Source organism: Sardina pilchardus, chromosome 12 (genome assembly GCF_963854185.1).
Source record: "Sardina pilchardus chromosome 12, fSarPil1.1, whole genome shotgun sequence".
Taxonomy (NCBI): Eukaryota; Metazoa; Chordata; class Actinopteri; order Clupeiformes; family Clupeidae; genus Sardina; species Sardina pilchardus.
Genome location: NC_085005.1, coordinates 15,945,296 through 15,960,703, shown reverse-complemented (window position 1 = coordinate 15,960,703; position 15,408 = coordinate 15,945,296). Strand labels below are relative to the sequence as shown.

The following is a 15,408-nucleotide window of genomic DNA, read 5'->3' as shown; positions in this document are numbered from 1 at the left end:
TAACGGTCATATTTTTCTTTACTGAAGTGTATCGTTTCTCTCATTGAAGCACTCTGTAAAATCCCTTAGCGGTACTTCTTGTGCATATTATTATTTTTTTTTTGTCAAACATTCACTCAGCACACTTTAACCCGCACCTAAGACGTCAATTTTACATTTCAAGACAAATTGTGCAACAGGTTTGGGCTTAGCAGATGGGAAGGCAACTTTTTATCAGTTCCATGAAGACAACGTAAGTCTTTTGGTAGTTTGGAGTTTTGGCATGGTTTGTCTCTTTTTTTCTCTCTCTTCTTCTATTTCCCTTCTTCATAGCAAAGGCATCCTCTCCGGAAAGTCTGTCATGTAGTTTTTAGTCTTCATTGAGTCAGTGAAGGTGAAAAGCAATGGTGGTGTTTTTTGTTTTGTTTTGTTTTCTTGAGTGATTACTTTCTTGGACTCAACAGCATGGAGGTAAAATCTAGTTTTGAGGTTCTTGTTTGTTTGGGATTCAGAGTTTGCAGTCTCAGTCAGATTGTGGCTAGGGACTCGACTCAGTCCTTTTTTAGCCTAGCTGGTCCTCATATTGCTTGCGGAAACAGTCTCCGGCTGGGAAGAAGTCCCAGCATCTCTCTTGGTACATCTTCCACACAAATGATTCCTGTGGGAGGAAAACATACAGATGGTGAATACAGACACAATTACAGTACCTGCACTCAAATGTTGATTGCAGCTCTGCGACAGACTAGACATTTTGTTAGATAACTAGACATTTAGGAAGAAAGATAAAGAGCATTTTGATTGATTTTATGGACCTAGAGTCTGACAAAATAAATGATGATGAAATGAAATGATAGATGACAAAAATAAATTCCAAGACCACACCTTAACATAGGTTAAAAGACAGAATAGAGAATTATTAAATGTAATATGTCAGATGTGGAATGACTGTACATGTAATGTAAATAATTATACCCTATGAGTAAAAAGTTAGATAATATATAGATAACAAAAGGGCGACTCGTACCTGACCCGTGTGCTCAGTTTCATCCTTGTTAATCAGATACATCAGGAAGAACCTGAATGGGGGGGGAAAGACACAGAATATAAGTACAGTAGTTTTGACGGTGCAATAGCACTGCTTTGGGTACAGTAGTTTCCTGTACATTAGCCACATTGTGTATAAACTCCAGGACAGTATTTTATGCAAGTAAAAATAAACAACCATAATAATACCATATTAACCGCCCCCGTATCTTAAGCTCATAGCTGATTTTTTTTTTGCAAAATCAATGTATAAGCCGCGGCTAATAATTGGGAAACTACGGTAAGCATTATCTTAAGATGTGTATAGGAAGGTGATTCTCACAGGTAGTTGGCAAGGTTGTGCTCTTGTAAGGTGTGGGTCTCGAAGCCATGGGGTGTAGTGTCGAAGTAGTCATTACCAATTCCACAGATGAAACATTTAGTCTGGAGAAGGACACAGTGTTACAGGTTATAATGAGGACGTTTGTCCCATTAGGAAAATTACGAGGTGCTTGCGCGAGAAATTGCATCGAGCCACTGACCTCCATATCCTCCTTCACTTGGTCCTGCTGGCCTCTCAGCTCTCCAAAAGCGTCAATAATCAAACCTATGAACGATGCAGATGTACAATTTGAAATATTCATATATATTAAAAATATATACATACTGTATATGGGGTGGAGGTTTTGAAAACTATTCATTGACACATTTAAATTGATTCATGAAACAGAATTACGAGTGTTCGGTATCTGGGCCAGTTTACTGCTATTTAGTAACTTTCTACTACATTTTGCTCCCATCGTGGTGGGTCACGCCGTCATGGCTCATCATCATCACCATACCCTGAATAATGGCCAGCAGGATGACGATGACGAAGAAGAAGAAGGTGATGTCGAAGAGGATACGGTAAAGTTCAGATGGATCCCCGGCTGGGTCTTCAATCTCATCACCGATGCCGCCGCCAGCCCTGACACCCACGTACATGTGGAACAAGTAGCACTGGGAACAGAAGTACAAAATAAATACAATAATGGACTACCGCATTTAACTTTGCTATTAGTCAACTGTGTTAGTTTTAGTTAGCATACTGTAATGCTTTATTGCCTTCATGCTCTGCTGGTTTATGGTCTTGATCTCCATATTTGTTAGTGTACAGATACTGTGAACCTAACAAAAGGCATCAACGTGATTTTAATTGATGCGTTTAATGGATAGGCCTTCATTAACTTAAGGCATAGTGTGATATAATAGTGAACACAGAAACACAAGGAAAGCAAGAATTTGTTTAAGAACAAGTACTATATAACTGAATCACAAAGCTTCGAGATCATTTAAATCGTGGGGATTTAATGTACTCACAGTCATCATATCGTCACACTTCATGTCAGGCTCATCCTCATCTTCACTCTTGTTGTAGAACTTGCGGAAGAAGTTGAAGGCCACGACTGTGTAGAGGTACACCACCACGGCCAACAGCCCAACGGTCAGCACCAGCTGTGTGGACACACAACATCAATGGGGCTTTCATCAGTATCAACAGTCCATTTACAGGGGAGAGAGGATGGAAGGTTTGGTATGCCTCAACTGCTGAGTTAACAGTGCCCCCTTGTGGCCATATACTTGCCTGTTTGCCATTGTGTGTTACGGATGACAGGATGGTCCTCAGAGGCTTGAAGCACATGGCGATGTCCAGCAAGTGGGCGGCGAAGAAGAAGTTGTTGTAGTGACCCAGGGAGGACATGGTGGTGTACCACACCAGATACAGGAAGGACTATAACAACACAAATCAAGATTGGTCAATCAGGGACTGAATCAACTTGAGCTCTCTGTGAATTTAGTCATCTCAAAAGTAGTCTCGGAACTTATTCATCTTAAACATAGCTTCGGAATTTAGCAACCATAAAAGTACCGTGAAGTGACTATGTTGACACAGTAATCCTCCAAAATAATTTTTAATAATACGTAAAAAACTCACATTGTCAGTCAGAACCACGCCCATTTTCCAAGTATGATACTTGGTGTCAATGGAACTCAACCTGCCAGGGTAAAGTGTAAGATCATAGCATTAAGCACGTTGTTCATTTTAACACACACACCATTCACACACCTTTTCAATAACTGGCAAATGAGTTGTGTGCTCACCAAGAAACTAGGGAGGCCTCAGGTGCCACTGTCTCTATCGTGGGGTCAAAGTCCAGAGCACTCTTGTCCAAGCCAAGGAGTTCAGCAATGCGCTCAGCTCCGTACAAATCACCATATTTATTGATGACCTATAGTAGGCATTATATAAGTCACAAGAGGAAAAACAGTTAAGATGAGATAACAGGCATATAATATTCATTAATCTAGTACCACCATAAATTCAACTAGAGTCTGTTTTACCTTTCTCTTGATAAATTTGTCCCAGTAATTGCTCGGAAAAGATCTAAAAGCAATGGAAACAGAGAATAAACAACTGGACCCCGACTGTAGTTTAAAAAGACACTGGATGATCCTGAGTGTTTCAAGACAGCAAAGTGAACTTGACATGAACTCCTTTGTAAATTTAGCTTGCTGTCTTACGGTGTGTTGATAACCAATCGATCCCACTGTCCTTTGATGTCATCGTCAGATGGCTGCTCGGTGATATAGATGCCTTCAAACTCCAGACTCCTCGCAATCTCCTTCTCCCTCTTGAACACCACCAGAGGGACCTGCACAAAGTCAACAGCACCACCGTGAATCATGTCACAAAGTTAAACCGTGTAGGCTAATATTATCGGAGGGCCCTGAACAATGTCAAAAGCACCTAAATGAATCAACTTGTGAATTTACAATGGTATACCCAACTATGGCAAGCCATCTTTAATGAGGCTGCCAATTCTGTCGTGCAATACTGGAGTGTCGTAGTGTTGGTTTACAACCACTCTCCTCTCACCTTCAGATAGTAATATCCCAAGACACACAGCAAGGAGATGAGAGTGTGTGAGAGCGCTAGGAAGGTCAACGTGGGTGCCATGTAGCCGGTACTCTCCTGAAGCACAAAGTACTCCAGCCCCTCATCGTCCTCTTCATCGTCACCGTTTTCCCAGGAGTCCTCGTCCTCATCCACCTCATCAGCAGTCACCTGAGAAGATGCCAAGATAAACAAGGGAGATTGGAATTGGAATCTGTGTACCCATAGGAACCAGGTTAGATTCCGACCTGAGGTTAATTCCCAATTCTTCAGTCTTCGCTGTCTTTTGCTTCTGATGTTATCAGCAACATCAGCAAATGTATGTAATTTCCAGAAGTGGGTTATTTACCTTGTAGAACAGGAGGATGAAGTTGATGGCAAAGGCCACAAACAGAGCCAGCATACGAAGGTTGTAGAAGTTGCGAGCCAGATAGTTCTGGAAAAAAAAAAAAAAAAATTATTACTGATGATATTACACTTGAACTGTTATTGTACAACTGCTATCGTACAAAACAAAACAATGAATTATTAACAACTAAATAACCAGTATTATGTTTTATTAAGCAGTAGCATTATCATAATGAAGGAGAAGAACAACAGGAAAAGAACCCAGCAAAAGACCCTCAGGCTCACCAGCATCTTGGTCTTGTAGACCTCCAGGCCTGCGACGAAGCTGGCCATGAAGGCAGGGCTCTCCTCCTGATCGGCACCACGTCTGGGCTTACGGGCGGGTTTGTCCTTCGCCGCCGGCTCCGCAGGCACCTCCTCTTTGGCCTTCTCCTCTTTCTCCTGATTCTCTGTGCTGTAGAAAAGCATGCATCGCAACTGTAGGACACTTTATGGAAACGGATAGTAATAATAATATAAGCTACTGGGCTCCATAGCAACTAAGGCTTAACACTTAGCAATTGTCTAAACTCACTCTGCTTTCTCTGGCTCGGATTCCTTCACTTCAGCTTTCTGCGTAAAATAAAACAAACGAGATCCGTAATCAGATTAAAGTTCACTGGACTTGATTGTCACCACACAAACAACACTTGCGCCACAGCTACTCTGGACGTTTATCGCTGACCTTGCTCTTCTTCTTCTCTGGCGCGGCGGACTCGGCAGGCTTGATCTCGCAGACGTCGCCCAGACCCAGTTCGTGCTTGGCGTCCCGTTTGGCCGCCCCGCCCATCAGCTCCATCATCACGTCCACCTCCACCGGCTCGCCGCTCGCCATCTGCGCCATGTCCGCCGCCGCCACCATTTCGCCGATGTCCGCCTTCTCCGCCTCTAGAACGTCGCCGTGGATTCCAAACTGAGTCGGGTCGGGCATGTTGCCCAGGATGTCGGTCACCTTGATGTTTTTGGCGCCCTCGACCAGGCCCCCGCCAAAGATGGACGTCCAGATGATGTGGAAGAAGCCAAAGATGACGTTGTAGATTCCCTTGAAGAAGCCGGTGAAGAGCATCCAGAAGAAGCCGAAGAAACCGGCGATCATCTCGCGGATGGTGAGCTTCCTCATCGCCTTGAACTGCTTGCCCATGCTGCGTAGGGTCAACATCTGACGGAAGTTGGAGATCTTCCGCTTAACAGAGCCGCAAGCCGCCGAGAAGGCCGACTGGGACTCCACGCCCTCCTCTTCCTCTTCCGGCTCGTCCTCCTCTTCCTCCTCTTCCTCGTGCCGCTCGACAACTTCCGGCTCGGAGATCTGTGAGGCCAGCTGCATCTCAAAGATGGTGTCCTCGCAGAAGTTGACAAACATCTCCATCTTCTCGCTCTCGCCGCCCTCGTTGACCACGTCGAAGATGAACTGTCGCTTGGACTCCTTGACCTGCGGCTTTTCCCACTGTGTGCGACTCGACTCGCTGATCTCAAAGTAGACCCTCTCGATCCTCTTGGCACTACCCATGATCTCGATGCGACCGAGGTATGGCTCGAAGTAATTCACGACGCTGTCAGCGAGGTCGAGGAAGGTGGCCAGGCGGTTGTCATGAGGCATGTGCTCGGACAGGTTCGTGAGCAGGACGACGACGTTAAAACCGATGTCTTTGGCGGGCTCGTGAAAGCGGTCAACGAACTCCTCGTAGTTAAACATGTCGTTCTCGTCGGCCTCTGCACAACAGAGGAGGAAGTCGATCTCTGATTGCATGTATTGCTTTTGGTTCTCCATAGCCTTCTGAAACTCCTTCTTGGATATGATCCCTTTGCTGTCAGGATCGTACTCCTTGAAGTTGTCGGAGGTCGTAAGGTCTTTTAGTTTGAGGAACATGTCAAAGAACTTGAGTATCATCTCTACGTTGCTAGAAGATTCCACCAGTGTATCTACCATCTGTTTTCCAATAGTTCCATTCACTATGTTACCTACAAATGAAAAGCACATTTGGAATTAATTTATTTCATCTACAGAATCAGAACAGATTACTGTCAGAATGCTGTGATTCAAATTCCTACCCTCAAGGAGAGACAGCATCATAACCACCATATCTTTCTGTAGATCCATCAATTCCTTCAACAGCTCAATTTGACTCGAGTCCTGAGGACAACGTTGAAGACATTCAGAAATGCTAACCCATCTTAACAGATTTTTAAGAATAAATGGCTATGTCCTGTAAATGTGATTGCTACAGTATGTACCACCAAACTAGACGTATCCTAATGATAAATAGAGAAGGACAAGCCAGGTTAAATGCTCAGATGACCATACATCAGAGAGCGGGGGGGGGGAAATATCAAAGAGATGGTACCTGTGAAAGCTTCATCTGCATGTTGGCAAACACATGCAGGAATCCCACCACGGCATCCCACAGCCTGCTGTGCGCCAAGCTCTGCTGGTTGCCGATGCAGGGGCCCTGGGGAAGGCAGGAAACTCCAATAAGCACTCACACCCACCCACCGCCTCCAACACCAGTCAGCATAAAAGAGCCAACATAAAAGCAGACCATTCAACTCTGCATAATAAAGAGGATTGATGTATTGCAACCATATCATCCAAGCACAAATTACTTTCCATATCCTTTTATGTCTCATGGCTTACTATACTATATAATATATTATATTTCTAATATATTTTTTTTTCTGAGAGAAAAATACATTATATGATTGGCAGGATTAATGAAAAAAAGTTATTACCTGAATGTACTCAGTAAGTGAGTTGAACACCTGCTTCGCTACAGCAAGGGCTTTGGAGAAGTTGTACTGGCCAGCTTCATCCATAACATCTTTTCCAGAGTAGTACCAGTAGAAATCGCTGATGGACTCCTAACAGGAGTGACAGGAGACTAAGAGTCAGAGTCGTGGCCACATAGTTCATGGCAGACAGAGTAAGACGACAGAAGGTGCGTGTTACCTGCAGACGGAGCAGGTAGTCCACAGTGCTGATGATGATGTTGACTGTGGTGGTGTTACCAGTCTGGGTACGGAGGAAATTCTGGAAATCTACGATTACAATCAGATCGTGAGAGGTCGTATAAGCTAAGATATGCTATATTAAAAGTCATGACTATTATCTTATACAAAGCTATGCAGATATCTTCTATCTTCTTAAAAAAGCTAATACAAATTTAAGAGTCCATAGCCCAATGTGAGATATATATCTAAGGGTATGGGTGGGAGGGGGGTATTTAAATGAATGTGAATTAAAAACAAGGGAATCCTTACCGGCGTTGTGGCCCTCACAGAGAAGCTGCAGAAACCTAAACAGATCCTTGGTGAAGTCGTCATTCTGCAGCACTTTAGAAGCTTCGGGGGTTATGGGGTTGAATAAACATTGTTAGATTAAGGGTAGCACACCTCCATGGCATATTATCAATCTCAGGAAGCTTTGATTTCAGAGCAGAGATGCAGACATGTCTCTTTCACTTGTCGCCTGTCCGATCTCATAATCTATATCATACGATATGACTGCTAATCACAGAAAACACAGTATGATAATAAGAATACAATAATGCTGATGGCACTGGGGAAAGCGATAAAGAGACACCATGTTAGTAATGTTATGATGAGGATGTCACAACCCCCAGCACACACCAACACAACACAACAACTGTAGTGCGTGAATGAGGTTTTTGTCAGTCTGTCTGTATCTAAGCCTATTGAGATGTCATGTCATCTCAGCATGCAAAACTGCTTTTGGACCAGTGGGGTTTATGAGAGTGACTCATCATAGCTGTAGGGGGCATGTGGAGGGTTGGTGGTTGGGGGGAGGAGGGGGTGTGGGGGTTGGGGGGTAAAGGTGGGTAAAGGTGGGTAAAGGTGTGGAAAGGTGGGAACATGCCCAGTACAGGTGACGGCACAGTGTAGGAGAGCGTTATAGAGAGCAGGATCCGTAACTGTATTTACCCTTCTCACTCGAGTTGACTGTCATCCATGAGAATGAATGAGAGGAGGAGGAAGACAAACGAGAAAAGCAGACGTAAGCAGAGAAGAGGACAATGGAATCTTTTTGTAAGTATATATATAACAAAACAAATAAAACAAACAAATTGGTAAGTATGTACAGACACGTGACAGGAAAACAACTAATGTTGTAAAACATTTTTAGTAGACTAAATTTGCCTTACACAAAGAAAAGTAGACGGAACATTACAATGACAGACAGACAAATTGATAACAGGACCACATAATGAAGACAAATAAACAACAGAGCTTTTCTATTGATCCTAGAAGATAGTTGGCGTTAAGGGTTATAAAAGTCCTTGCCGTTTTTATGCATTATCAGAGAACCTCTGTAATTAGTTCCTGACTACTGAAACTTTATCTGAATCAGATAACAACTAGAACAGTGCTGAACGTGCTATAATTTCTGCCCCAGCAAAACCCATATGTATTCCCTACTACTACTGATACTACACAAAGCACAACTACAGAATGCATTTACTGACAGTGATGCTCCAAAAGTGAGTATACAGACTCACCATTTTAGAAAACATTTTGATATATGGCATATAAACCATAAATTGAAGGGATGTTCTTGTAAGTTTAAAATCTGTTTTAAGTTTGGATTGGCTCTATATTGAAATCCAACCGGCTGGGTTTCGTCCAAGAGTCAGCAAATAGGGAGGAATTCTGGACGACAAATTGTTATTGACACCACATTGACCAGTCGCTGCTGAATGAGCAGTACGAGTAAGACGCCATAATGAAATTGCATTACATCAGAGTAATGCGATTCTTTTTACAGTGGCCACATTCAATCATGAGAAATAATGGTGCATTACTGTCTGGGGGTTTGTTCCATAAGCAGAAAGGAAAAGCTATTGGAATATGAAAAAAGGGGGTGGGGGGGTGGGGGTAGGGGGCTCTCCATAGCACTCTTTGCTAATTTAATGAGGTCTTCACTCAAAGGCTTAATGTTGCAGCACTCAATGGCATGAGGATGCTCAGACTGACACATGGGAGGAGTTGAGTGCAATGGTGAAGTGCTACAAATTTTCGATGATGGTCGGACATTCTACACACCCTACTTCATTAAAACAGCGCAGTAGTGAACTACAAACACCAGTCTTCAAAGAGAAGAAGAGGTTTTTAGGAGATTAGAGCGATGGGATTAGAGAGAGAGAGATGGGCGAAGCAGCGCTGTCGGCTGGCCTACTTTGGGTTGGTGGTCAGGGTAAGAGTGTGGGGGTGGGGGGGGGGCTGGGGGGGGAGACATAAGAGTGTCTCTTTGTTCACTCACTTGATCCTTCTTCAGACATCATTCCTAGGCTTTCTGCTTTGTTCTGTCTCTCAAATGCATTCAGATCCAGGACACTATGGGGAGGGTGAGACATTTTAAATTACATATAACATACCGTACATTGTTCTCAGTCACTTTCTCAGATCAGAATTGAACTTCTCAAGAGTATATGTTCAACCTCCACATCATCTAGTAGCTTGGGCACATCATAAAAATGATGTTTCATTGTTTTGAGCGTTACATGGTCTTTTGAGCCCCCACTGCCGACTTCAAGCCAGCTCTGCCTTGCTCAGAGGTGCATATTATGAACTTTTAATAGTCAAGTACACTGTACACTTCCAGCAAGGGGGTGAGGGGGGCGTGTTTCCTTTGTTTCAAAAGCACTTGTCATTCTGATGCCAATGACTTATTTAATGACATAAATATTTGCTTTTGAGACATGAACTATTTTGTATTTTGCATTTTGATCAAGTTACACACTTTCACACCACTGTGTGGTGCAGTTTATAAATTTTTTGAGAAATGCACTTACTGTGTATTACTGTGTGTAGATGTTAATGATGATTTGAGAAATGCACCAAAGTGATTAAGAACAATTGAGTCGTATACATAATAACATGGAAATGCTACCCATGATAATGTCAGTTGTACAGACGCAGAGTCTACAATACCTGCAAGCTTGCATGAGTCCAGTTAAACTTTTGAAAAAGCCAGCATCTCTTTTCAGTTTCAGGTAGTCCAGCATTTTCTGCACAGAAATTGCATTCGTAGTACAGGTAATACACACTACTGCAGACAAACTACTGCAAATGTCCTCATGAAAAAAAGGCATTCATGACTTATGCATAACGGAGTGTGTGTGTGTGTGTGTGTGTGAGAGAGAGAGAGAGAGAGAGAGTGTGTGTGTGTGTGTGTGTGTGTGTGTGTGTGTGTGTGTGTGTGTGTGTGTGTGTGTGTGTGTGTGTGTGTGAGAGAGAGAGAGAGTGTGTGTGTGTGTGTGTGTGTGTGTGTAGTGTACATGCTTTACCTGCTGGACAATCACATTACCACCACTCAGAATTGAGATGCCCAGTTTGAGTGTTCCGGTCACCATTGGCCCAAGGCGGCCTAAAGGAAAGGGATCATTAACATGAAGTCCCACATACAGGAACTACTTTGATACTTTTTGACCTTTGAACCTTAATTTCTACCCTTACAGTCTCTCGGGAAAGATAGACAGACACACACACACACACACACACACATACATACTGTACATACATAGGTAATACAATACAGTACTTGCTTACTCTAAGGTCTTCTACACTGTAGCACTGCAGTTATAAAATAATAGATAATGGATAATAATGGCTAAAAGTGCGAGCTAAGGAAATAACATAGTCATGTGAGCTTAGTGAGGCTTATGAAACGTGATGGATATCTCACCTTTACTGGCACTGATCATCTGCAGCACCATCTCAGCTGCCCCACGGGCATGGAGCCGGGCCTGCTGGTACAATATCTTCTGCTTCTCCATCTCTTTTTCCTGGGAGCCAGACACGCACGCACGCACGCACGCACGCACGCACGCACGCACGCACGCACGCACGCACGCACGCACACACGCACACACACAAACACACACACACACACACACACACACACACACACACACGTATGCACGCACGCACACACACACACACACACACACACACGTATGCACGCACACACACACACACACACACACACACACACACACACACACACACACACACACACACACACACACACACGCGCGTGTATGCACGCACGCACGCACGCAGACACACACACACACACACACACACACACACACACACACACACACGCGTATGCACGCACGCACGCACGCACGCACGCAGACACACAAACACACAAAAGGGAGTACATTCATCAGATCTGAGATTTAATGTGGTCATTTTTTTCCTTCAGTGTACTGAAAACAACTTTTGTCATTTCTAAAGGCTGGGATTAACTGAACCCTTTCGGCCTGCACCAGAACAGACGACAGCGGTGCATTTTCTCATACCTCAAAGCTCTTGGCTCCTTCCTCGTCTTCCTCCTCCTCCTCATCTTCTGCACAGCTCTGCAGAGAAATGAGACATTGGTGATCCATACTGACCAGCCCCAGTTACAGTATGTTACAAGCTTCATCTGTAAAGCACCTTTCATACACATCAATAATAATAATAATAATAATAATAATAATACAGTAATAACAACAACAATACATTTTGAGGCTAACACAGCATGTTGTTGCAGTATTATGTATATAGGCTTTGCTAACAAATGCTTAGGCTTATGTTAGGTCTTGACAATTTATTTTCATGCACTTCAACTGAGATGGACAGTTTTCATTTGTTTGATTATTCAAAGCTGAATAGTACCTTTGCCATCATGTCTGCATATGCTATATACAACGGATCTTCATCCAGCTGACTGTCAGAGACAAAATGCATGAACATACCATGAACAAACATTGTTCCCTCAACATTTCCTCCCATTGAGGCATATGATGTGTACTGTACACACACTGGCCCTCCTTATTTAGCAATGGAACCTAGAAACCAGAGTTGATCTGAGTACAGGAGTCATCTTATTATGACAGAGCTCATGTGTGATCCATGACACATAACATCACTCTAACCCCAGTGTAAGAATGAATAGGTTTGATGCATGCACAAATGTGAATGAAATATCTTGCCCCTACATATTCTCTGTTAAGAGAGATTTTCTGCCCTTGAGATACAGCTATGTAGCTATGCAGACATTGCAACTCCAATTGAACCAACTAGTTTTGACTGCCAGAAAAGTGAAAACATGGGGCTTAAAATGTAATGGATATGATCTTGAAGACAGAAAGCACCATGTACAACCAAATGCATTTATCACAAATGCAATTTATTACAATACCAGGCAACACCATAACGCCTTATGTCTGTCAATAACTCTTGTATTACAGATTTACAGTATGTCCATGGAACACTAAATCCTAATACAGGTTGGAGGACAACAGCATGAGAATAAATAATATTCTCTTGTGCACTGGACAACAAAATGGATGTCCATGCCATACACTTACTTTATTGTTGGGCCTTTCAAAGTAAACCCATAAACAAAAGGAACTCTGTCAATATGATGTACTCTAGGCTATTAATGTGTCAACATCACAAAAAACTAGGCTACAGATATGAAAGGAACTTTGATCCAGTTGGCTACATTCCATGAATACAACTCTCCAACTTGCCAGATGTCCTATGCTGCTCCACAAGCCTGTGCTGAATTGAAAAGTTCCATGCTTGAGGCTTGACCTGAGATTACAGGGTGTACCCACCCCTCACGGCCAGATTGATAAACGTCAAGTTTTACGAGGAAATTACCATATACTGTACCTGTTGTATGCCTGTTTTATGTTGTACTGTATGTTTGTTTCATAAATGTGTGTGTGTGTGTGTGTGTGTGAGAGTGTGTGTTTGGGTGCGTGTACGTGTGTGTGTGTGTGTGTGTGTGTGTGTGTGTGTGTGTGTGTGTGTGTGTGTGTGTGTGTGTGTCCTCACCTCCTCTCCGTGAGAGCATTGTGACTGAAGTGGAGGATGAGCTGGTGCAGAGGGTCAGGCTTGACCTCTGCTTCCTCCTCCTCTTCCTCATCCGCCACCTTTATCGGGGTTTTCTGCACAAGGATCCCCCCCACCACCCGTCAGCAAGACTCACTCTCTTTTACTCTCTCTTTTTTCAAATCCCACACAAACCAAATGCACACAGATGCACACCCAACTACACACAGTAAGCATCTGCACAGGAAGAAGCCATCTTTCTCAAACACACTACACGATTATATGCAACTGATTTCCCCCCGATGTTCCCCCGATTTCCCCCCACTTTTTTTTGCTGACTCTATCCATCTCCACAAAGAGAATGGCAGACTTCGCCAAAAGAACGCAACTCAAAACATGCACACTCACAACAAACACAAGGTAAATGGCCTTCATGTCACATGCTGGGATGAGCGCAAGAGTAACGCCGTACGGTACGCCGTCATCTGGGATTGAGGCACTAGATGGATGGGGAAGGGACGGTAGCAGTGGGCGTTCTGGGAGAGGGTCAGTGGTGGGAAAAGTCCAGCTTCGGAAAGTAAAAGTTCTACCACATAATCTGTGTCAACCACTCACTTGAGTTGAAACCAGCTGACTCTAATTAGCACAACTCTACAGACAGATAGAGCAGCTAATTGATGAGATCACCTGTGTTACGCGCACAGGTAGAACCAATACATGATTGAACTTTTTACTTTCTGAAGCTGAGTTTTCCAGCACTGGAGGGGGTTCATAGAGCTGGACATGCATGCACACTGACAGGAGGCATACACAGATGGAAAGTACAGTTAGTGTCCCTCGCTAGGCCCTGTTCTCTTCCCTACATCTTCTCTTAATACGTTTTTTTAACAAAACACTTAATGACTAATCCAAAGTCATCTGAAATGATATCAAACATTTCTGAATGATGTTTCTCACTGTCTACGCAATTGCAGTTCACAGCGATATAGCAATACAGAATGCCATCTGAGTTCATAAGGGGCTGAGTCCTAGAGATTTTGACAGGGTAAAGTTCTGAGTGTTAGAGCCACTTGTCTTAACACAGCACAACACAAGAGCAGACGAGATTTATGGCCTCAGATAGATGACACCAACATGCCACCAACTCCACAAACTGTTACTTGACTTACAAGAGACGACTACACCCACTGACGACACTGAGGTGGAGCTTCTGGTGGTGGGGAGTGGTTTGGGGGGGTGGTGGTAGGCAAGGTGAGTTTAGCAATGGGGTTGGGGGGGGTTGGGGGGGGTTCTAGTCCCCTCTTACCAGAACACAGGGGAACACGGCTTTGCTAGCAGTGAGTTGGGAGGAGGGGACGCCACGCACCACACACTCATGCGGGCCCCGGCGCGCGAGCCTGGGGATGCGGCGAGCCACCCGGGATGCGGCGGCAACGGCACCCGAGCAGAAAGCGGCCGAAAGCGCGGGCAGAGCCGGCCGCTCGACCGGCGCCAGCGTCGCGCCCGCGGGCCGCTCGACGTAGCGGGCGCCGCCGACCAGCGCCCAGCCGGCCGTCAGCGTGCGGGTACTTACGGCCAGGTCCTGCACTAGCTTCTCCTCAAAAAAGTACTCCTCTGCCTCTATCCAGAACCTCTGATAGGCCAGGAAGAAGTGGTTAATACAGCGATGCCTGGGAGAGGGAGGGATGGGAGGGGGAGGGAGGGATGGAGGGAAGAGCTGGTTTAGGCATGGAGGGGGGGGGGCAGATGGTACAGGAAAAGAAAGGATGCATGGACAGCTAAAGTGCAGAGAAGTAAGGATGAGTGGAGGGGGGGGAGTGTGATGGACTGCTTTCTCTGGGGGAGGTGGCATGTGTTTGGATGGAGGAGGTGAGGGGTGGGAGGTGATGGAGACCACTGCCTCATCTGACTGGTCGTAAGGATGGTTTAAAACACACAGAAGCACAGTTAAAATGTGGAGTGACAATAAGTCATTGTTACAGCTGAAACACCATTTTAAAACCATTCACTCAATCTATCAGGAATTAACTGGTCAACGCAAAACACTGGTTAGTATCAGTAAAATCTCCCAATCTTTTCGGATATACTACTAAATAATGGGTGTCTGTCACCACAGATGTGCACAAAATTAAGAGCTAAGGGTGTCAAAGAGAGCTCAGATAGGAATAAAAAATAAAAATGAGAATGTGTTGTTGGCACAACGTAGATTTGCTGCCCGACCACAGACCAATCAGAGTAGC

At 44.3% G+C, this 15,408-nt stretch overlaps 1 protein-coding gene across 1 annotated transcript in view; it reads right to left on the bottom strand.

Annotated features, from left to right (window-relative positions):
• Window positions 1-359: 359 nt before the first annotated feature.
• The window catches only part of ryr3 (ryanodine receptor 3), a 98,310-nt gene continuing 83,261 nt past the window's right edge, over window positions 360-15,408 (bottom strand). The window contains exons 73-102 of the mRNA XM_062551622.1: window positions 14,742-14,838; window positions 13,172-13,284; window positions 12,002-12,053; window positions 11,644-11,700; window positions 11,022-11,121; window positions 10,624-10,703; window positions 10,268-10,344; window positions 9,597-9,670; window positions 8,261-8,278; window positions 7,580-7,660; window positions 7,269-7,357; window positions 7,052-7,180; window positions 6,667-6,771; window positions 6,374-6,455; window positions 5,010-6,283; window positions 4,860-4,897; window positions 4,571-4,739; window positions 4,287-4,373; window positions 3,920-4,108; window positions 3,565-3,695; window positions 3,385-3,427; window positions 3,145-3,272; window positions 2,978-3,038; window positions 2,627-2,773; window positions 2,362-2,496; window positions 1,845-2,001; window positions 1,545-1,609; window positions 1,346-1,446; window positions 1,004-1,055; window positions 360-637 (exon numbers count right to left, since the gene is read on the bottom strand). Of these exons, the coding sequence (XP_062407606.1) occupies window positions 542-637; window positions 1,004-1,055; window positions 1,346-1,446; window positions 1,545-1,609; window positions 1,845-2,001; window positions 2,362-2,496; window positions 2,627-2,773; window positions 2,978-3,038; window positions 3,145-3,272; window positions 3,385-3,427; window positions 3,565-3,695; window positions 3,920-4,108; window positions 4,287-4,373; window positions 4,571-4,739; window positions 4,860-4,897; window positions 5,010-6,283; window positions 6,374-6,455; window positions 6,667-6,771; window positions 7,052-7,180; window positions 7,269-7,357; window positions 7,580-7,660; window positions 8,261-8,278; window positions 9,597-9,670; window positions 10,268-10,344; window positions 10,624-10,703; window positions 11,022-11,121; window positions 11,644-11,700; window positions 12,002-12,053; window positions 13,172-13,284; window positions 14,742-14,838 (4,027 nt within the window). The 3' untranslated portion in view covers window positions 360-541. The remainder of the gene's footprint in view (window positions 638-1,003; window positions 1,056-1,345; window positions 1,447-1,544; window positions 1,610-1,844; window positions 2,002-2,361; window positions 2,497-2,626; window positions 2,774-2,977; window positions 3,039-3,144; window positions 3,273-3,384; window positions 3,428-3,564; window positions 3,696-3,919; window positions 4,109-4,286; window positions 4,374-4,570; window positions 4,740-4,859; window positions 4,898-5,009; window positions 6,284-6,373; window positions 6,456-6,666; window positions 6,772-7,051; window positions 7,181-7,268; window positions 7,358-7,579; window positions 7,661-8,260; window positions 8,279-9,596; window positions 9,671-10,267; window positions 10,345-10,623; window positions 10,704-11,021; window positions 11,122-11,643; window positions 11,701-12,001; window positions 12,054-13,171; window positions 13,285-14,741; window positions 14,839-15,408) is intronic.